At 46.0% G+C, this 21,471-nt stretch overlaps 1 protein-coding gene across 3 annotated transcripts in view; it reads left to right on the forward strand.

Moving 5' to 3' along the window:
- LOC119964530 (myosin heavy chain, clone 203-like) overlaps positions 1-21,471 on the forward strand; it is a 46,219-nt gene that overhangs the window by 20,295 nt on the left and 4,453 nt on the right. For all 3 annotated transcript variants that reach the window (XM_038794142.1, XM_038794143.1, XM_038794144.1), the window contains exons 5-11: positions 2,851-2,932; positions 3,024-3,216; positions 3,674-3,741; positions 6,067-6,143; positions 7,341-7,441; positions 14,381-14,460; positions 17,928-18,086. In XM_038794142.1, the coding sequence (XP_038650070.1) occupies positions 2,851-2,932; positions 3,024-3,216; positions 3,674-3,741; positions 6,067-6,143; positions 7,341-7,441; positions 14,381-14,460; positions 17,928-18,086 (760 nt within the window). The remainder of the gene's footprint in view (positions 1-2,850; positions 2,933-3,023; positions 3,217-3,673; positions 3,742-6,066; positions 6,144-7,340; positions 7,442-14,380; positions 14,461-17,927; positions 18,087-21,471) is intronic.

A 21,471-nucleotide genomic window follows, 5' to 3' on the forward strand; every position in this document is an offset into this window, starting at 1 on the left:
GGGGTGAGCACAGTAAGAAGTCTTACAACACCAGGTTAAAGTCCAACAGGTTTATTTGGAATCACAAGCTTTCGGAATGCAGCTCCTTCATCACAGCTCCGAAAGCTAGTGATTCCAAATAAACCTGTTGGACTTTAACCTGGTGTTGTACGACCTATTAATAAAGCCTAGGATATTGTATGCTTTATTAATAGCTCTCTACATCTGTCTTGCCACCTTTAATGACTTGTGCACATAAACACCTAGCTTCCTCTGCTCCTACACACCCTTTAGTGTTGTACATCTTATTTTATATTTGTCTCCATGTTCTTCCTGTCGAAATTAATCACCTCACACCTCTCTGCGTTGAACTTCATCTGCCATAATCTGCCCATTTTCACCAACTTGTCTATGTCCTTTTGAAGTTCTGCACAGTCCTCCTCATAGTTTATAATGTTTCCAAGTTTTGTATCATCTGCAAACTTTGGAATTGTCACTGAATGACCAAGATCTAGATCTAGGGCAGCACGGTAGCACAACTGGATAGTACTGTGGCTTCCAAGTGCCAGGATCCTAGGTTCGATTCCCCGCTGGATCACTGTCTGTGCAGAGTCTGCACGTTCTCCCCGTGACTGCGTGGGTGTCCTCCGGTTGCTCTGGTTTCCTCCCACAGTCAAAAGAAGTGCAGGTTATGTGGATTGGCCATGATAAATTGCCCTTAGTGACCAAAAAGGTTAGGAAGGGTTGTTGAGTTACGGGGATAGGGTGGAAGTGAGGGCTTAAGTGTGTCGGTGCAGACTCGATGGGCTGAATGGCCTCCTTCTGCACTGTATGTTCTATTAGGGGTGGCACGGTGCCTCACAGCACCAGGGTCCCGGGTTCAATTCCAGCCTTGGGTGACTGTCTGTGGGAAGTTTTCACATTTACCACATGTCTGCGTGGTTTCCTCTGGGTGCTCCAGTTTCCTCCCACAGTCCAAATATGTGCAGGTTAGGTGGATTGGCCATGAAATTTTCCCTTAATGTCTAAAGATGTGCAGGTCAGGTGGGGTTATGGGGATAAAGCAGGGGGGAGTGAGCCCAGGTAGGGTGGTCCAGTAAAAGCGAGGTCCCAATACCGACCCCTGGGGAACACCACTACAAACCTTCCTCCCGCCCAAAAAATGTCCATTAACCATTGCTAGCTGTTTCCTATTACTAAATTAATTTTGATTCCAAGCTGCTATTGTTCCTTTTATTACATGAGCTATAAGCTATCACTTTTCTCAAATCTGTTGTGCAACACTGTATTGGATGCCTTTTGGAAATCCATGTGCGCCACATCAACCGCATTACCCTTATCACCCCTCTCAGATACTCCAAAAACCAAGTTAGGTAGACACATTTTCCCCTTTTAGAAATCCATGCTGGCACTTCCTAATCAATCCACACTTTTCCATGTGACTATTAATTCTATCTGGAATAATTGTTTCCAGAAGCTTCCTCAACACCAAAGTTAAAACTGACTGATCTGTGATTGCTCTACCATTTGCACTTTTGAACAAGGGCATAATGTTTGCAATTCTTCAGCCCTCTGGCACCTCCCCTTGAGTCGAGAGACGACTGGAAGATTATGGCCAGTGCCCCTGCAATTTCTTCTCTCACTTCCTTTAATATCTTTGGTTGCATCTCATTCAGCCCTGGTGCCATGTCAATTTTAAGGACCGACAGTTGATCCAATATCTTCTTCTCATCAATTTGAAGCCTTCAAGTTGCAGACCTGCCTCCTCTGTCACAAAGCCTGGGTAGCATCTACTTCCTTTGTAAAGACAGATGCAAAGTTTAATTCACTATCTCAGCCATGTTCTCTGCCTTCATGTGTAAATCCTTTTTTTGGTCCCTAATCAACTCTACTTCTCCTTTTACCATTGTTTTAATATTTATGTGCCGATCGAAGACTTTGAGATTTCATTAATATTGGCTGCCAGTCTTTTCTCTCCATCCGTTCTGGCTTCTCTTATTTGCTTTTTTTAAATCTCCCCTCTGAACCTTCCATATTCAGCCTGGTTCTCAATTATATTTTCTACCTGACAGCTGTCATAAGCACACTATTCTTCATTTTCATTGTTATCTCCTCTGTCACCCAGAGAGCCCTGGATTTGTTTGTTCTACCGTTCCCTTTTAATTTCTTTTTTTGAAAGTAGTCATTGTTCAGCTACAGTTTTTCTCACTAACCCTTGGTTCCAGTCTGTCCATCTGGTCTTTCCTGGTTTCTACCTAACCGACACACCTCTTTTTCCCCCCCATTATTTTCTTTATTCTTTCATGAGATGTGGATATCGCTGTCAAGGCCGACATTTGTTGCCCAACCTTAATTCCTCTTGAAATGAATGGCTTGCTCAACCATTTCAAGGGGCACATAAGAGTCAAAAACATCGCTGTGGGATGTCCCAATTAGGCCTGGCCAGGTAGGGACACCAGATTTCCTTCCCTATAGGATATTAGTGAACCAGATGGGTTTTTATGGCTTTCCAATTCCAGATTTATGAATTTCATTTAAATTCCACCAGCTGCCATGGTGGGATTTGATCCCACATATCCAGAGAATTCACCAGGGCCCCTGGATTATTACACTGTCTCCCTCTCTGCTGTCAAATATTCTGCTCTGTTTTAATGGTCTGTTTGGAATTTGCATCTAACAATTTTTAAACAAACCATCTAGACCGAGGTGACTCATCACCCTCAAAGTGGTCGTCTGTGTACCAGCCACTGGTATGATTCCACAGTACAGAGAAATGAAAACGGTAAATCATTTTCTTCAAAGTAGTATTTTCTGACCGTATACATACTTATTTTAATTTGTGGTGGTCAACATAGTTTTTTGTGTCTTTAGGCCATTGAATTTTTACAACAGGCTTTATTGAGAGTTGAAACAGAAAAGGTGCAGCAACAGCAGAAAATCCGATCATTAGAAGGTAATACTTTAAAGCCTTTTTAGCTTAGATACGAACTTGTTTTTAATAAAAATGGAATCTGAATTCAGTTTTCCAATTTTGTCTGACATAGATGACATTCGACGATTACAGAGTCGACCCGAAGAAAAGTGTTTGGATTTCCAATTGGAGAGGAAGATGGAGGAGTGGCGGAGGGAGATGTCAAATGAAATGTACAGCTTGCGGGAGCAATTACGACAAGTGGAAGGGAGATTTAAACATGGCAAAATCACAATTTCTAGTCTGACGCAAGAAATACAGGAAAGGTAGGAACTGGTTAATGCATTCCTCGGTGGTTTTTGTGGCGTTGTTTTCCCAATGAAGTTCTGTCTGAATTTTGTTCAAAGCCATTGGTAGAGCAGTGAGGCAGATACAAAATTCCAAAAAACTGAAATTTTCCTTTTTAACAGTATTCCTCAGTTTTGTGTAACAAATACTGATTGGGCTGGAGAAATAGTGCTTTGAAATGGGCTGGAGAAATAGTGCTTTGATATATCACTAAAGAAACTAACCACTGTTGCCATTTCTGTTCTCCTTGCAGGCATGACAATTTGTCTTGTCACTTGATACACCTAAATTAAACTATTTTGAAAAACATACTGAATCGTGAAGTATGCTGTAATTACTTTATCACTGATAATATTTGACTATCTCCTGAAAAACTGATGACAATTGGTAAATAAACCAGTGGAAGCAAGTTTTAATCAAATGCTTCCTTCACAGCAAAAAGGATCTGTGTGAAGAACATGATTCACTTCGAAGGGAGATTGATAATATGAAGCACAAAATACGTAAGTGCATTGCCTTAAGGGTTTATGTTTTGATGTCTGTAGATTAGGAACAGTTGTTTTTTTCCAGTTTTGCCTTCTACTCCTTTTGACAAAAGATGAAAGGATCCATATGCCATAATTAAAACGTTTATTTATATTTGAGAGGAGGGGAAGAGAACGAGCATTTCCATGTGAGAGTAGACATTTGATCCCCATTACTGAAACATCCTGCAATCATGTAATGTGGGAGAATTTGTTGGGCAGCATGGTAGCATTGTGGATAGCACAATTGCTTCACAGCTCCAGGGTCCCAGGTTCGATTCCGGCTTGGGTCACTGTCTGTGCGGAGTCTGCACATCCTCCCCGTGTGTGCGTGGGTTTCCTCCGGGTGCTCCGGTTTCCTCCCACAGTCCAAAGATGTGTAGGTTAGGTGGATTGGCCATGATAAATTGCCCTTAGTGTCCACAATTGCCCTTAGTGTTGGGTGTGGGGTTACTGGGTTATAGGGATAGGGTGGAGGTGTTGACCTTGGGTAGGGTGCTCTTTCTAAGAGCTGGTGCAGACTCGATGGGCCGAATGGCCTCCTTCTGCACTGTAAATTCTATGAATTTTAAAACCTGCATCATGACTTATTACACACTTCACAATTACAACAGTGAAACATTGGCGTATTTAACACATTGAAGGGAATATAGAAACATTAACAACATGCATTGTACATTTTGGGTCAATCCACGCAGGTCCTACAGAAAAAGGTGGCATGATTAGAACCTTTCTACATTCCACTTAATCACTTGCTTCTTTGAAAGATGTTATTCATGGAAATCATGTTTATGTACTGTTTATAATGCAGAAAAATCTCCTAAAATACTTCATAGGAGTGGGTGTCAAACCTTTTGCAGATTTGTTACTGAAAGCTTGGTTGATGAATGTGTTTTGAGCAGATTTTGGACTATAGTAGACTTGGGCGTCATTTGCATTTGTTTGGATCCTGACCTTCATTTCGCTGATGGACAACACATGATTGAGGAGGTAATCATTGGGGAAGTCTGGAGCTGGTGAACAGGGGCTGCAGTCTTGCGTCATTGCTGCAGTTCTGATGGCAGTTTTGCGACAGATTGAAATGGGGACATAGAATGACAGACCTTCTGAGGTGGACCACCGAGTGGTGATAATAATAGAACCATGTGTAATGCTGCAAGCGATTAAGGAGGATTATATACCATGACCAGGAGATCACAGAAAAGGACGTTAGAGGTTGAATGGCAATTAGGGAGTGGTGGTGAGGGGAGGGAAGTCATTAACAACAACATTGTCAGGACCAGGTGAGCGAAGCATCAAGGAGTCTGGAAATGGATCTGATAAAACAGGTGAATGGGGAAAGTGGTAGAGAAGCTGCAAAGTTTCCGGTGTCTTGGGAAGAATGAGTGAGGGTTGGAAGGTGGCACCTTCAGATGATGAAGCACAAATGTAAGAAGTAAGAGTGGGAGAGGGTGAGAGGGGTATGAGGAAGCAGTTTTCAAGAAAGTATTACAAAAGGAAGGAAGAAAGAATAAATGAATTTCCATTAATACAGCACCTTTCATGGCCTCTTATGTTCTCAAACACTTTGTGGCCAAATACATTTTGAAGTGTACTCACAGGATGTGGTAGGGTATTCTTACCTTCAAGTTGATCCTGGAGTATTAGAAATATTTGACCATTAAAGGGGCAGCATGGTAATGCTTGACACCATCCAGCCAGATTCATCAGTGAGCAACAAGAGCAATAATATAGACTATTGAATAGAAGAATTTTGAGAGGTGCATTGAGGTTCACTAGGCTGGTGCCTAGTATGAGAAGATAAAAGTATGAAGAAAGTTAGAGCAATGAAGGCTATGTTCAAAGCATGATCTAGAGGTGCAATATGTTCAGAATGTTGAGACCCCATGGCATTTTTAGCATGTGTACAAAGTCTCTCTTCCCATATTCGGTAACAGTACCATAGAATTCATCATTATTTTTAGAAATTTGGCACTATTTTAAGAAATTTGCATAGTCCTGGCTGATGATAATCAACAATGCTGCCATGTGTATGGGTTTCTGTTCCCTATATTAGCATTCAAAAATAAAATATTTCACCAAAATTTTGTTCCCCAGTACTCCAGACAATAGACACTTGATTTGATGTGATAGTAACCTGTAAAAGTCATGCTTCATAATTTTATTCTTGAAAGTCTTATTTATGGAGATGCCATTAGCAATTCTTAATTCAGAAAGGCAATAAGCAGAGTTTTCCTAAGGATACTTTTATCATTTAGCAAATGTTACCTGATTAAAATTAATTTGCACTGTATTGCTTATTAGGGAGACAAGAGGAGGATCTGCTGAACCACATTTCTGACACAAAGGAACTTAAACAATCACAGGAGAAAAATACCAAGGTAGATTACTGCAATGCAAATTAAGGATGTTTTATTTGAATGTCTTATTTGGCATTCTACCTTTGGAATACCAGTTGGACAGCATAAGGCGAATCTACCACTGTGAAGAACCATATTTGGTTAAAGACCTTTTACTTGCGCAGACTAATTTTCACTCCACTCCCCTATGTTATTTCTTAATAAAACTCTGAATTACATACATCTTAAACTATAAAACTATTTTAAAAATTGCAATTTCACTCTAAAACCCAACTTTACATATGTATTTGGTGAAGAAATATATATATCTCTTTCTGTGATGGTTTGTGTGGAGTTTGCATTCTCCCCGTGGTCTGCGAGGGTTTCCTGTGGGTGCTCCGGTTTCATCCCAGTCTAAAGATGTGCAGGTTAGGTGGACTGGCTATGCTTTAAAAAAACAATTGCCCCTTAGTGTTCAAAACGTGCAGGTTTGATGGGGGAGTGGGTTAGATAGGGTGCTCATACAGTGGGTCGGTGCAGACTTGATGGGCTGAATGGTCTCCTGCACTTTAGGGGTTCTATGATCCTATTGGACAAAAATGCAGTAAACTGCCTTTTCCCTAAAATATATATTTTAAAAGATGCTGTTCAGTCTTCTGCAGTATGAGTTTTCGGAATGGAGTCTGGGATAATTTGGATTCTGGAAGTTGGATTATTTCAGCCAGTGCCACTCAATAATTTGGAAAGGAAGATATATATGTTGAGCTTGAAATAGCTAAGTAGCAGAAACCAGTAAAACTACTAATCTTGAGCAATTGCCAATGCTCCAGAACAGTGTCACAGATTCACAAATGCGAGCTGTTTGAACTATTAGTCTGGGAATTGATCTAAAGTTTTCTGCTCCGAGATTTTAGAGGTTAGCTATACAGTGAAAATCAAGTCAAATCAATTTTCTCGATGAGTACAAAATGATTGTTCCTTCAGGGATGTTGCACAATTTAAAAAGACCAGGGAATTCTCCTAGTGTTTTGACCATTATTTATGCCTCAACTGCCATTTGTAAAACAAATTGTGCAGTTATTATCTCTGCTGTTTGTGAGATCTTGCAGTGTACAAATTGGCTGATGCAGTTCCTACATTACAACAGTGACTACATTTCAAACAGTCTTTCATTGGCTGTAAAGAACTTTGATATGTCCTGAGGTTGTGAAAGATGCTGTGCATTTTTTTCCCCGATAGATTTTGAGAGAATTGATGAATAAGTATCAATGTCAGCTTTTGGATTCAAATAAGTCAGTTCATGAGCGGGAGTATGCTGAACAGGAGCTTACTCACATCAGGTGAGTAGATACATTTAAAACATTTGGTTGCTGAAGGTTTGCTAAATATTGCATTGTTAAACTTAGTGCTGATGGATAGCTCATTGCAGATGGATATGACACGATGTGTCACATTTATTCACAGCTCTTCAAAGATGTAATTATGTCCTAATTTTCTTCTGTTGCCACTCTGTGGATCTCTTCACTAAAATCCATCCTCCATGAGATAGGTCACTCTGACTTTGAAACAGCTGTCATCAATTATATAATCAGCTATTGGGATCAAGTTATTTAGATGTGACTGTCATTTAACCATCATTTGCATTACATCTATAACGAAAGATCAGCCTTGTAACTCTTTACAAAAAGGGCAGCACAGTGGTTAACACTGCTGCCTCTCAGCACCAGGGATCCTGATTCGATTCCAGCCTTGGGTGATAGCCTGTGTTGAGTTTTCACATGTTCCCCGTGTTGACGAGGGGTTGCAGTGTTGGTTAATAAGAGTGGTGTTTGAGGTGGGGAGCAGTGTGGCTGATCCAGGGGTAGGTATGTGATGGTCAGTGGGAAGTTGGAAGGGATGCCGATGGTCCTGGTAAATGTTTATGACCCGAATTCGGACGACGTGGATTTGGATTTTATGTGGCAGATGTTGGGGAAGGTTCCGGACCTGGACTCGCATTGGTTAATAATGGGGAGTGACTTCAATACGGTTCTGGACCCAGATCTGGACTGGTCAGCCCTGAAGTCATTGAGGAGGTTGGCAGTGGCTAGGGAGCTGAGGTTGTTCATGGAGCGTATGATCCGCAGAGGTTTGAGAGGCCGAGGCGAAGGAGTTTTTCTTTATTCCATGTGCACCGCGTGGTCAAGACGCTGCTGGTGCAGATGGCCGACTCAAGATTTCGGCGATTGTGGTCTCTGACCACATGCCTAATTGGGTCTGTTTGCGGTGATTCATGGGGAGGCCCAATGGCCACAGTGGAGGTTGGATGTGGGCTGTTGGCAGATTATAATAATAATCTTTATTGTCACAAGTAGGCTTACATTAACACTGCAATGAAGTTACTGTGAAAAGCCCCTAGTTCCAGCGCCTGTTCAGGTACACTGAGGGAGAATTCAGAATATCCAAATTACCTAACAGCCGAACTTTCGGGACTTGTGAGAGGAAACCGAAGCACCCGGAGGAAACCCACGCAGACACAGGGAGAACGTGCAGACTCTGCACAGACAGTGACCCAAACCGGGAATCGAACCGGAGGCCCTGGCACTGTGAAGCCATAGTGCTAACCACTATGTGACCGTGTTGCCCAGGTGAGGGGGTTGTGAGCAGGTGAGGGCAGCTATTCGGCGCGATGTGGAGTTGAACAATACTGGGACGGTCACAGGCGCCACATTGTAGGAGGCACTATTTTAATTTGGGTGCACAGGGAGAGGGTGGAGCGGGAGAAGGCAGAACGGCTAGTAAATTAGATCTTGAGGGTGGACAGGAGGTACTCGGCGCCAGAGGAGGGGTTGCTGATAGAGCGACAAGAGGATCCACAGAGTTTGGATTAGTGTCGACTGGGAAGGCGGTAGGGCAGTTGCGGAGGGCCAGAGGGGCGGTGTACTAGTATGGGGGAAGGGTTGTAGGCTGCTGACCCATCAGTTGAGGAGGCAAGCAGCGACAAGGGAGATTGGTAGAGTGAGGGATGAGAGGGGTAAGGTATTTGAGGCCCTTTTATGAGGGGCTCTTATCGGAACCCCCGACGGGGGAAGTGGGAATGCAGGGGTGAGTTCCCAAGGTGGAGGAGGGGCCGGTTCAGAGCCTGGGGCCCCGATTGGGCTGAAGGAGGTGATGGATGGCAGGGGGCGATGCATGCAGGGAAGGCCCTGGAGCCAGACGTGTTCCCAGTAGAGCTTTACAAAACATTTGTAACGGAACTGGGGCCACTGTTGGTGAGGGCATATGATGAGGGGGGGAAACACCCCCTACTTGTCGCAGGCTTCCATCTCCCCAATTTTAAAGAAAGACAAGGACCTGGAGCAGTGTGGATTGTACCACCCGATATCACAATTGAATGTTGACGCCAAGTTTTTGGCGAAGGTGCTTGCATCGTGGATTGAGGACTGTGTGCAGTGGGTGATTGGGACGGCTCAGATGGGTTTTGTGAAGGGGAGGCAGTTATTGGTGAGTGTCTGGAGGTTACTTGAAGTGATATGATACCCTTGGGAGGGCAGGAGGTTGGGGTAGTGGTGGTGATGGACATGGAGGAGGCCTTTGACCGGGTAGAGTGTGAGTATCTGTTTGGGGTTACATGGTTTGGGTTCAGGCAGAAGCTTGTGGATTGGGTCTGGCTGCTGTACAATGCGCTGGTGGCAAGCGTGCGGACAAACCAAGTGAGTTTGGGGTAATTTGAGCTACAGCGTGGGATGAGGCGGTGGTGGGGGGTTCTGAGCATAGGGTTTCGCTATACCCGGATAATTTTTTACTATATATTTCGGACTCGATGGGCAGTATTGTGAGGGAATCGGGGGTGGGGGGTGGTTTATGGAAATCTTGGGGGAATTTGGTCAGCTTTTGGGATATAAATTGAACATGGGAAAGAGTGAGGTGTTCCTGCTCAATGCTGGGGAGCAGAAAAGGAGATATGGGCAGTTACTGTTTAGGGTGGTGGGGACGAATTTCAGGTACCTAGGTATTCAACTGGCGCGGAACTGGGAACAACTGCATAGATAAAACCTTGCTCGATGGATGGAGGGGATGAAGGCGGATTTTAAGAATGCCCCAGGCCTTGCACATGGTGATCCATAGTCTCAACCCTCTCCTCCAAGGCCCCCACCATGGACGCCACCCTAGTGGTGCTGGCCTGGGTGACACGCATGGCTGGTACCACCTCCTGCTCCTGCATGTGTTTGGACTCCTCCACCTGCGCTTTTAAGTGCAGGATGCTCGCCGACAATCCCTCATGTAGTCCCTGGTCTGCAACTGCATCTCCACAGTCGATGGGACTGTCTGCTCCAGAAGCCCGAAACCCGTCTGGACAGCAGCTAGTCCCTGGGATTGGTCCGCCCTCTGTCTGTCCGCACCCCCCCTCCTGAGTTCCTACATCCACCTGATCTACAGGAGCATCTGTGTGGTGTGCACCAGAGAGTTTCCCAGGAGACATTTCACTAAAATGCCCAACCAAGGTGAGTGTCTCTGTGATGGTGAAGGATGTTGGGGACGGCTGTGATGGGAAATTTGTGTCAACAACGGACTGGAGGGTTTGCTCCAGGGAGACTAGATGGAGGGTTTCGGGGATGGCAGAGAGCAGGGATCGGGAGGATGGGAGATTTGTTTATAGATGGGAGCTTCCCCGGTTTGAGGGAGTTAAGGAGAAGTTTGAGTTACGGGAGGGAATGGGTTTAGATATCTGCAGATTCGGGACTTTTTGCAATGGCAGGCTCCAACCTCCCCGCTCCTACCACCATGTGGGATACAAGATAGGGTAATTTCTAGAGTATGGGTGGGAGAGGGGAAGGTCTCTGATATCTATAAAGAACTCATGGAGTCAGAGGAAACACAGACAGAGGAGCTAAAGCACAAATGGGAGGAGGAGTTGGGGGAGTGATAGAGACAGGTCTCTTGGCGGATTGCATTAAGCAGGGTCAACATGTCCACATCACGTGCCTGGTTCAGTCTGATACAATTGAACGTCGTTCATCGGGCACACATGACGGTGGCCCGGATGAGCAAGTTTTTTGGGATAGAAGACAGGTGTGCACGGTGCGCGGGATGGCCAGTGAACCATGTCCACATGTTTTGGGCATGTTTGAAGCTTAGGGGATTCTGGCAGGAGTTTGCAAACATCATGTCCCCGGTGTTAAAAACAAGGGTGGCACCGAGTCCAGAGGTGGCGATTTTCTAGTGTCTGAGGACCCGGGAGTCCAGAGGGGCGAGAGAGGCCAACGTCTTGGCCTTTGCCTCTCTGGTAGCCCGGAGACAGATACTGTTAGCATGGAGGGACGCGAAGCCCCCGATATCAGAGACATGGGTCAATGACATGGCTGGCTTTCTCAGTCTTGAGAAAATCGAGTTTGCCCTAAGAGGGTCAATGCTAGGATTCAACCGGAAGTGGCAAGTGTTTGTCGACTTCTTCAGAGAAAATTAATTGTCAGCAGAGAGGGGGAGGGGTTAGTCTTGATTACTGTTTTAGGAAGGTGGGATCTGTGAGGGAGGTAGAGGATCTTTTCACCATGTTTATAGTTGTTTGTATATGGTTTACTGTTACTGTTATAAAATCACAAATGCCTTAATAAAATATTTTACAAAAAAACAAAGGACTGGAGCTCCAGGGTGTCCTGAGTTTTGGGCATATGAGGCCTCACGGTAGCATGGTGGTTAGCATCAATGCTTCACAGCTCCAGGGTCCCAGGTTCGATTCCCGGCTGGGTCACTGTCTGTGTGGAGTCTGCACGTCCTCCCCGTGTGTGCGTGGGTTTCCTCCGGGTGCTCCGGTTTCCTCCCACAGTCCAAAGATGTGCGGGTTAGGTGGATTGGCCATGCTAAATTGCCCATAGTGTAAGGTTAATGGGGGGATTGTTGGGTTACGGGTATACGGGTTACGTGGGTTTAAGTGGGGTGATCATTGCTTGGCACAACATCGAGGGCCGAAGGGCCTGTTCTGTGCTGTACTGTTCTATGTTCTATGTTCTATGAATCAACTCTGTGTTGGTCTCGCTGCTTGGCTCCGGGGGCTGTGGCTGGGCGTCAGGGACACCAGAAGGGCCCACCCCATCACCGGCAGGCCCTTCAAGATACAAGGCAAGATGCATGATTAGACCACAGGCCTGGTGAGGAGGGGGTGACCGTGGTGGTGGGGTTGATACACGTGGCACGGGGAACTGGAACTCAGCAGGGTCTCACCTCCTTGATGAAGCCCATTTCCTGCCAAAGATGGCAGCGAAACCCACTAACTAGATTAAACAAAGAAAAATCTGCAGTCATCTTGAGCAAACTACCCCTACTTTTCCCTCCCCCGTCCCCCACTCTCAGACAGTACTCGACCCAAATATACATACAGAAAACAGTGAGGCTCGGGCGGCATGGTGGTGCAGTGGTTAGCACTGCTGCCTTACGGCGCCGCGTACCCGGGTTCAATCCTGTCCCCGGGTCACAGTCCGTATGGAGTTTGCACATTCTCCCCATGAGTGCGTGGCCCTCACCCCCACAACCCAACAAAATGTGCAGGGTTGGTTAATTGGCCACATTAATTTGCTTTGTCTGACTTGCTTCTGTTAGGCTTTCCATGAGCCATACTGTAACATAATCTCGTAACATGAGAGTGTGTGACCTGAACTGTTATCCTTTCGTAGTTGTATGGTCATAACCTATTTTTACTTAGAACCTAGGGGTGACTTAATTGAGTTGCAAAATGGGGTAGACAGGAAAGACCTCTTTCTCCTAGCTGAGAAATCATTACAAGGGCCATAGATTTAAGGTGATTGGTAGAAGGATTAGAGGGGTCATGAGAAAAATATTTTTCACCCATCTGGAATTCACTGCCGAAATTGGTGGTTGAGGCTGAAATGCTCAACTCATTTAAAAGGTACTTGGCTCTGCATCTGAAGTGCTGTAACCTACAAGGCTATGGGCTAGGAGCTGGAAAGTGGGATTAAAATGAGCAGCTAGTTTCTATTTTTTTCTCTTTGGCCAGCGCAGACATGATAGGCTGAATGCCCTCTTTCTGTGCCGTAACTTTTCTATGGTTTTATTTATCGTGCATTTCTAGTTTCCCTCGGGAAGGTTGTGGTGGGGGTACCTTTTTGAACCATGCAGTGAAGGTGCTCAGGCAATGTTCTGCGACAATGAAGGAAAGGTGATATATGTCCAAGTCAGGGTAGTACCTGAATTGGAGGTGATGTCATCCTAATGCACTTTTCTTGTTGATGTTTTAGGTGGTAGAGGTGCAAATGAAAAGCTGCAGTGCATCCTGTAGCTTGTGCAACAAAGGTCCTTTAGTAATTGAGGTGATTGATGGTCAAGATTAAGTGTTGAACAAGTAGTCAAGTTTATCATGGATGATGTTGAGTTTCTTGAGTATCGTTGCACCTTTCAGGGCAAGTGGAAAGTATTCATCACAGTCATCAAGAGGTTTTGGGAAGTCAGGAAATGAACTACTTGCTGCAGAATATCCATCCTCTGACCTGTTCCAGTAGCTATGATTGAAACAATTTAATTTGCGATCCCAGAAATTGGGGATGGTCATATCACAGAACGTCATAGGGAGATGGTTTCATTCTCTTGTTAGAAATGACAATTTTCTGGCACTTGTATGGTGTTGACTTCTATGTTGCTTGCTACTTGTTAGTTCAAGCTGGAATGTTGTCTCATCTCCTACATAGGAGTACAGACTGGATCATTATCTGAGATATTGGAAATGGCATTGGACATTGCAATCATCAGCAGGCAACTCCACCTGATTTTATGATCAAAGGAATGGAATGTCATGAATGAAGCAACTTAAGATGATTGAGCCTCGGACACTACCCTGAGGAAATCCTGTAATGATGTCCTGGGGCTGAAATAAATGACGTCCAATAAGCACAATCATCTTACTTTGTGCCAAGTGTGATTTAATGACTGGAGGGTTTACCCCTTGATCCACATTGGCCTTTCAGCAATGTAGTTTTACCCCGTGATCTAAATAAATTCATAGGTTGCTGTAGCAGAGCACAAACAGGTTTACCGTATGAACTCCAAGTTCATATTATTGAAATTATTGTATTTAAATTGTGGTCACTTCCATCTGCCCAAGAAATTCTGTAATCTTTGTAGGATAGTCACTGAAGAGTTGAATATTAATGAAACCACAAATGTTATTGACAGTAGATTGGTAAAATATGATTCTGCCCTAATTGTTATTATGTAAGGACAATGTACTATTGCAACTATAATACCTTGCATAATTCATTGCTAATTCTGGGAGCTGAAATTCTTTCTAGATCCACAGTTGCTGGTTTGAAGGAACAACTGAGAAACATGTGTTTGGCTGACAATCAGACCAGTACACCATCAAAACCAGGTTTGTGCAAGCTGCTGCTTAATGTATAAGAAAACCTAGCTTACATTATAACCAGGTCTCTCCATTCATTGTAACTACCCCGATGGGGTCTTATTACTTAGCCCTCAGAAATTGTCTTCTTCCTTTTCTTTATAATAAAAATCTTTATTGTCACAAGTAGGCTTACATTAACATTGCAATGAAGTTACTATGAAAAGGCCCTAGTCGCCACATTCCAGCACCTGCTCGGGTACAAAAGGGAGAATTCAGAAAGTCCAAATTACTTTATAGCTCGTCATTCGGGACTTGTGGGAGGAAACCGGAGTACCCGTAGGAAATCCACACAGACACAGGGAGAACATGCAGACTCCGCATAGAAAGTGGCCCAAGCCAGGAATCGAACCTGGGACCCTGGAGCTGTGAAGCAACAGCGCTAACCACTGTGCTACCGTCCTGCCCACGCCAAGGATAATAGCATCAGAAACATGCTTTTAATTGATGTACTGGAAAACTACCATCTCTCCTTCAAATTTCCTTTTGTTCTCCAAAGACCTTGAGCATGTCATCTCCCAAATCCATCATCGGTGCTGCAGCTCCATATTTTAATCTATCCAATCAAGATTCTGTACCTGTGGGGGTGGCACAGTGGTTAATACTGCTGCCTCACGGCGCTGAGGTACTGAAATAAAGCTCCTGTCCCCCATGTGTGACCCACAGATGTGCCGGGTACAACACCTTGTTCCTGTTCCTTGACCTTGATTAAACCCAATCCTCCATGTCCTGGTAAATACGCACCACATGGCCTTCCCAGGTGCACTCCCGTGTCTCCTTTGCCAATTCAGAATCTTCTCCTTACACAGGTACTAATGCAGCCTCACGATGGTCGCAACGACCTGTGTGCCCGTTCCACTTCAGAAGGGCATTTAAAGACCCCTCTCCCCATCTGTACTCAAACATCTTGGCCACATACTCATGGCCTGTGTTCCCTAGATCCCTTCAGGCAGCCCCACGATCCTCGGATTCCACCTCCTCGAATGATTCTCCAGGTCATCGACCTTCTCCCTCAACTTTTTCTGATCCTCTACGTCACCAGCATTTCAGATTCCAAATAGGATAAACAATCCTCATGATCAGACACCACTTCCTCCACCTTCTGGACTGACGCATTCTGCGCCTCCAGTTTCTGCTCTACTCTCTCCAAGGCAGCCCGAATCGGCTGTGGCACCATGACCAGATCTTCTGATGCTGCCGTCCTTTGCTGCTTGAACTCAGAATTCAGGAATGCCACCAACTGCTCTGTTGTCCATGCAGCGGGCAACTGTGTCACGGGTCCATCCTTCATCTTTTCTCTTACTGCACCACGCAAGTCCTCTTGGTATGAATATTGCACTTTATGTTGCTGTGGTTCAATCCTGGCTCTGGGTCACTGTCCAGGACATGGAGCGTTAGGTTTAATCAAGGTCAAGGAGGCCCTCTACAGGAACAAGGTGCTGTACCCGGCTCATCTGTGGGTCACACATGGGGGACAGGAGCTTTATTTCGACAAGCCAGAGGAATCTAGCAGCTTTTTGAGGGATCATAATTGGGGGATGCTTGAGGACATTAGATTTTGGTTAGGTTCATCTGTTTAATGGACTGGAGGTGTTGGACTCCGGGAAGAGAATTGGATGTTTTTGCGTGGGGTTGTTTGATTGGTTTTGGTTTTTGCTATCATGCTGTAAAATTAATTGCATTCATGTAGAGTTTTGTTTAAACCTTTTTTGCCTCCCCGTTTTGGGGGCACTGCGGTTTGTAATATAAAATGTGTGGATTTGGTGGGCAACGTGGGAGCGAAGGGGAGGGGGGCAGAGCTTGGTTCGGCACAGGGATTGAGTGGGGCAAGGGGGGGGTAGAGGTCACTTTGAAATGGGGGGTCGGTTGCCTCGGATGGGGGCCATCTTGTTAGCAGGGAAGCTAGTTAACGGAAGTGAGGTGGGGGGGAAAGTTATGGAAGAAGGAGAAGTGGGGGGGGGTTGGTGGTGCTAGTTTTCTTTGTTAGTGGCTTGGAGGAGGTGGAATTTTGTGTTGGGGATGCGGAGGCCTGGGATGTGGGCTGGACTGGGGTCTGGGGAAGTCCATTGAAAAGTGAACATAGCTGATCAGGGTGGGGTAGGGGCATGGAGCCCTCCAACCAGACTGGTCTGGAATGTTTGGGGACTGAATGGGCGGATCAAGTGGTCTCATGTTTTCGTCACTTAAAAAGTTTAAAGGCAGATGTGGTGTTTATGCAAGTGACAGAACTGAGGGTTGCGAGACTAAACGGAGGAAAAGGTGGGTGAGGTAGGTATTTCATTCGGGGTTAGATATGAAGAAGAGGGGTATTGCGGTGGTGATTAGTAAAAATGTGGCTTTTTCAGCTAGCAGTATAGTGGAGGATCCAGAGGGTATGTGTGTGAAGGTTAGTGGGAAGTTGGAGGGGTGCCTGTGATGTTGGTGAAATGTCTATGCCCTCAATTGGGTTGATGTAGATTTCATGAAAAGGGTTGATTATGGGGGGTGGATTTCAATACAGTCTCTGACCTTGGGAAGGATGTATCGGTCGTGTCCCATGTCCTTGAGGCTGTCAGTGATGGCAAAAGAACTGTTGGGGTTGATGGAATGGATTGAGGCTGTGGATCTGTGGTGGTTTGGTAGGCTGAGGGTAAAGGAATTTTTGTTTTCGCGCATGTTAAGCAGGTGCATTCCCGGATCTTTTTCTTTTGTCATGCACAAGATGTTGTTGGCGGGGGTCTTTGGAATGGAGTATTCAGTGATTGTGGTGTCGGACCACGTGCTGCATCTTATCCTGTGTATGGAGAAGGGGGTTTGTCAGCGGCTGCAGTGGAGATTGGATGTGGGTTGTTGGCCAATAAGGCGATTAGGGGGAGGATTAAAGTACCCAATTATTTTTTTTTCCCCAATTAAGGGGCAATTTAGTGTGGCCAAGCCACCTATCCTGCACATCTTTGGGTTGTGGGGGTGAAACACTGAGACACTGGGAGAATAGCACAGTGCCAGGGTCCCAGGTTCAAATAACACAGTGCCAGGGTCCCAGGTTCAATTCCCGGCTTGGGTCACTGTCCGTGGGGAGTTTGCACATTCTCCCGTGGGTTTTGCCCCCATAACCCAAAGGTGTGCAGGGTAAGTGAATTGGCCATGCTAAATTGCCCCTTAATTGGAAAAAATTAATTGGGTACTCTAAATTTTAAAAAAAATAAAAATGAAACTAGAATCAAATTTCACCTTTCTGAATACCCAAGTTCAAGTATAAATTAAGCTTAGTTACATATTGTTTCCTAACATTCCTATTAGATGGGAGTCAGTTGGTCCCAAAGGGAGGACACCCCTGCCAGAATTTTTTTTTTTGTAGGTATAGCAGCATTATTTTTGCTTTAAAAGTGAAGATGCCAAGTAGTTTTGAAACATTTTCGTTTAAGTACGGCATTATCTGATTTTTCTCATCATTTCAGATACGAGGAAACAATACCGAAAGAAACAACCCAAGACCCAGTCACTCAGTGAAGATTCTGACTCCAATCTAAGTTCCACTCTCAGTCTTGTAGACATAAGCTCAGATGACGACTTTTCTTCGTTGCAGGATCTGGATTTTGATCCACCAAATAAAAAAGGTAAAGTCTGGAAATCGGATAGTTGTAAATGCTGGTTGAACAAACCAGTTGCTGCAATGGCAGACCATGATTTGCTTAAATCCCATTCTCCTTAATTGACATTCTATACCTATCTGAAAGGCTTGGGCGAGAGGGGGTGATCTTCTAGAGATCTTTAAGATTATGAAACGGTTTGAAAAGGTCCATGAAGAAAAGCTGTTTCAACTTGCGGGCAAGACCGATATTGGTCCATAAAGTTACTAACAAAACCAATTGGGAATTCGGGAGAAACTCCGTATTTCGAACGTGGAACTCTTCACCACAAGGAGTAATTGAGGTGATTAACTTAGATGCAGTTAGGACCTCCGGTGGCGGCCATGGAGTGAGCGGTCGCGTATTTGGCAGCTCCCATTCTTGGTTTTTTTTGTGGCCTTTACACTGGTTTATAGCAGGAATTGTGGAGTAAAAGGTGTAGGAGTGAGAGCAGAAGAGAGTGACCTCTAATTTATGGAGCTGCGGACCAGAAGTGCCCGGAAAAAAGCAAAACAGTTGGTTGAGGCGAGTGAGGAGCGGGAAACACACGCGGAGATGGCGCAGGGGCAGGAAGCGACCCTACCGGCCCAGTGGTCGATGGAGCAGTTGGTGAGCTTCTTGAATGAGCGGTTCACCCATCAGTGGAAGGCAAATTTGGAGGACCCGGCCCAGGCGGTGGACTCGATCAAGGCGGTGGTTGACCGTGTGGAGACGAGACTGGCAGCCCAGGGACAGGTGATGCAGAAGTTGGAGTAACTAGTGGGGGAAATGAGGAACAGTCCACCTCGATGGCAGCAGAGATGGGACTGATGCGAGACGAGCAGAAGTGGCTGCTGGAGGACTTGGAGAACTGTTCTCGTAGGCAGAACATCCGGATCGTGGATTTGCCGGAGGGGAGCGAAGGAACGAATGCGGGTGCTTATGTTGGGAAGATGCTGGAGAAACTGCTCGGGGAAGGTGCCTTTGAAGGTGGATCAAGCCCACAGGGCGTTGATGCACAAGCCCCAGTGGGGCGAGCCGGTGAAGGCGATGGTGGTACGATTTCATCAGTTCCTGGATACGGTTGGCCAGGCAGACGAAGCGATACACCTAGGAAGGCGTCGAGATTAGAGTGTGCCAGGACCTGGAGGTAGAGCTGGCGAAGAGAGGGCGAACTTTAGTAATGTCAAGTCGGCCCTGTACAAGAAGGGTGTTAAGTTTGGTCTGCTGTATCCAGCTCGCCTATGGGTGACCTTTGGCTCGGCAGAGGAGGCAGTGGACTTTGTGAAGGAGAATAGACTGGCATGAGAAGGAGGACCTTGAACTTTGGAGGAGAACTGGAGTGCATATATTCTACTGTGAAAAACTTTGGGTTTTTGATGTTCAGGTTTCTTTCATTTGTTTCATTTTTCTGTTTCTTTTGGGGTTAGGTTGGTTTACAGTTCTCTGTTAAGGGATGATGGGTGGGTTTTGGTGTTCGGACCTTGGGAGGGATGTTTTGTTTGTTTTTACATCTTGCCTTTGTTTTGACTGTTTTCACTAAGAGCGGAGGGGGACGGGAATCAGTGGGGGGTAGGATGCTAGGTGCCATGGGCGGGGGCTGCCAGGCTAGCTGGCGGGCTAGTTCACGGAAGCAAAGCGGGTGGGTGAATTGAAGATCAATGTTTGGTGGGGGGGGGGGGGGGGGGGGGGGAAGATATACTGCTGAAGGGGAGGGAACTTTCAAAGTGTAGGAGGGTTGATGATGGTGGTTCATCGAGGGCGGGCCAGGGGAGGTGCGGGACATGGGCTGAAGACTGGCCTAGGAGAGACTATGGTTGATCATCAGGGTAATGGGGAGGAGTGCCCCTGAGCAGGCTGGTCACATGGAATGTACGGGTCTGAATGGGCCAGTCAAAAGTGCCCATGTGTTTGTGCACGTGAGGCAACTGAAGGCAGGCGTGGCCATGTTGCAGGAGACTCATCTGAAGGTGAAGGATCAGATTAAATTAAGAAAGGGATGGGTTGGACACGTGTTCCATTCGGGGTAGCACAATGGTTAACACAGTGGCTTCGCAGCTTCAGGATCCTAGGTTCAATTCCCAGCTTGGGTCACTGTCTGTGCGGAGTCAGCACGTTCTCCCCATGCCTGCATGGATTTCCATCGGGTGCTCCGGTTTCTTCCCACAGTCCAAAGATGTGCAGGTTAGATCCTGAATTGCCCTTCATGTCCCAAAAGGTTAGGTGGGGTTACTGGGATGGAGTGGAGGTGTGGGCTTAAATAGGGTTGTCTTTCCAAGGGCCGGTGCAGACTCGATGGCCGAATGGCCTCCTTCTGCACTGTAAATCTATGTCTATGTCTAGACTTTAAAACGAGGGGTTGGCGATCTTGGTTAATAAGCGGGTGGCATTAGAGGTGGGGAATATAGAAGCAGACACTGGGTGTAGGTAGGTTATGGTTAGTGGGAAGCTGGAGGGAATGGCTGTGGTTTTTGAAAATATATATGCCCCGAACTGGGATGACGTTGAATTTGTGAGATGGGTACTGGGGAAGATCCTGGACATAGATTCACATCGACTGATTATTGGGAGAGATTTCAATGGTTGGATCAGTTGAGTTCTAGGTCTGGGAAGGTATTAGCTATGGCAAAGGAGCTCTTGGGATTCATGGAGCACATGGTGGGGAGTCGATCCATAGAGATTTGAGAGGCAGAAGAATAAGGAATACTCGTTCTACTCCCATGTGCATAAGGTACATGGACAATAGGCTGCTGGCTGAGGTGGTAGATGCTGAATATTCCACAATAGTGGTGTCAGAACGCATCCTGCATTGAGTGGACTTGCAAGTTAGCAAAGGAAAGGCCCAGAGCCCTCAATGGAGGTTGGGTGTGGAGCTGCTAGCGGAGGAGGCGGCGTGTGAGCGGGTAAGGTAGGCCATTTGGGGATATATACGGATCAATGATACATGTGAGGTTTCGGCGGGGGTAGTTTGTTAGGCTCTGAAGGAGGTTATCAGGGGGAATTCATCTCAATTCGGGTCCATCAGGCGAAGGCTGAGCAGACCGGGTTGGACAGACTGGTAGGCAAAATTTTACAGGTGGACAGGAGATGAGGAGTCTCCAGATAGAACATAGAACATAGAACAGTACAGCACAGAACAGGCCCTTTGGCCCTCAATGTTGTGCCGAGCCAAGATCACCCTACTCAAACCCACGTATCCACATAACCCAACAACCCCCCCCAACCTTACTTTTATTAGGACACTACGGGCAATTTAGCATGGCCAATCCACCTAACCCGCACATCTTTGGACTGTGGGAGGAAACCGGAGCACCCGGAGGAAACCCACGCACACAGGGGGAGGACGTGCAGACTCCACACAGACAGTGACCCAGCCGGGAATCGAACCTGGGAC

The sequence above is a fragment of the Scyliorhinus canicula genome, chromosome 4 (assembly GCF_902713615.1).
Source record: "Scyliorhinus canicula chromosome 4, sScyCan1.1, whole genome shotgun sequence".
In the NCBI taxonomy this organism is placed as follows: Eukaryota; Metazoa; Chordata; class Chondrichthyes; order Carcharhiniformes; family Scyliorhinidae; genus Scyliorhinus; species Scyliorhinus canicula.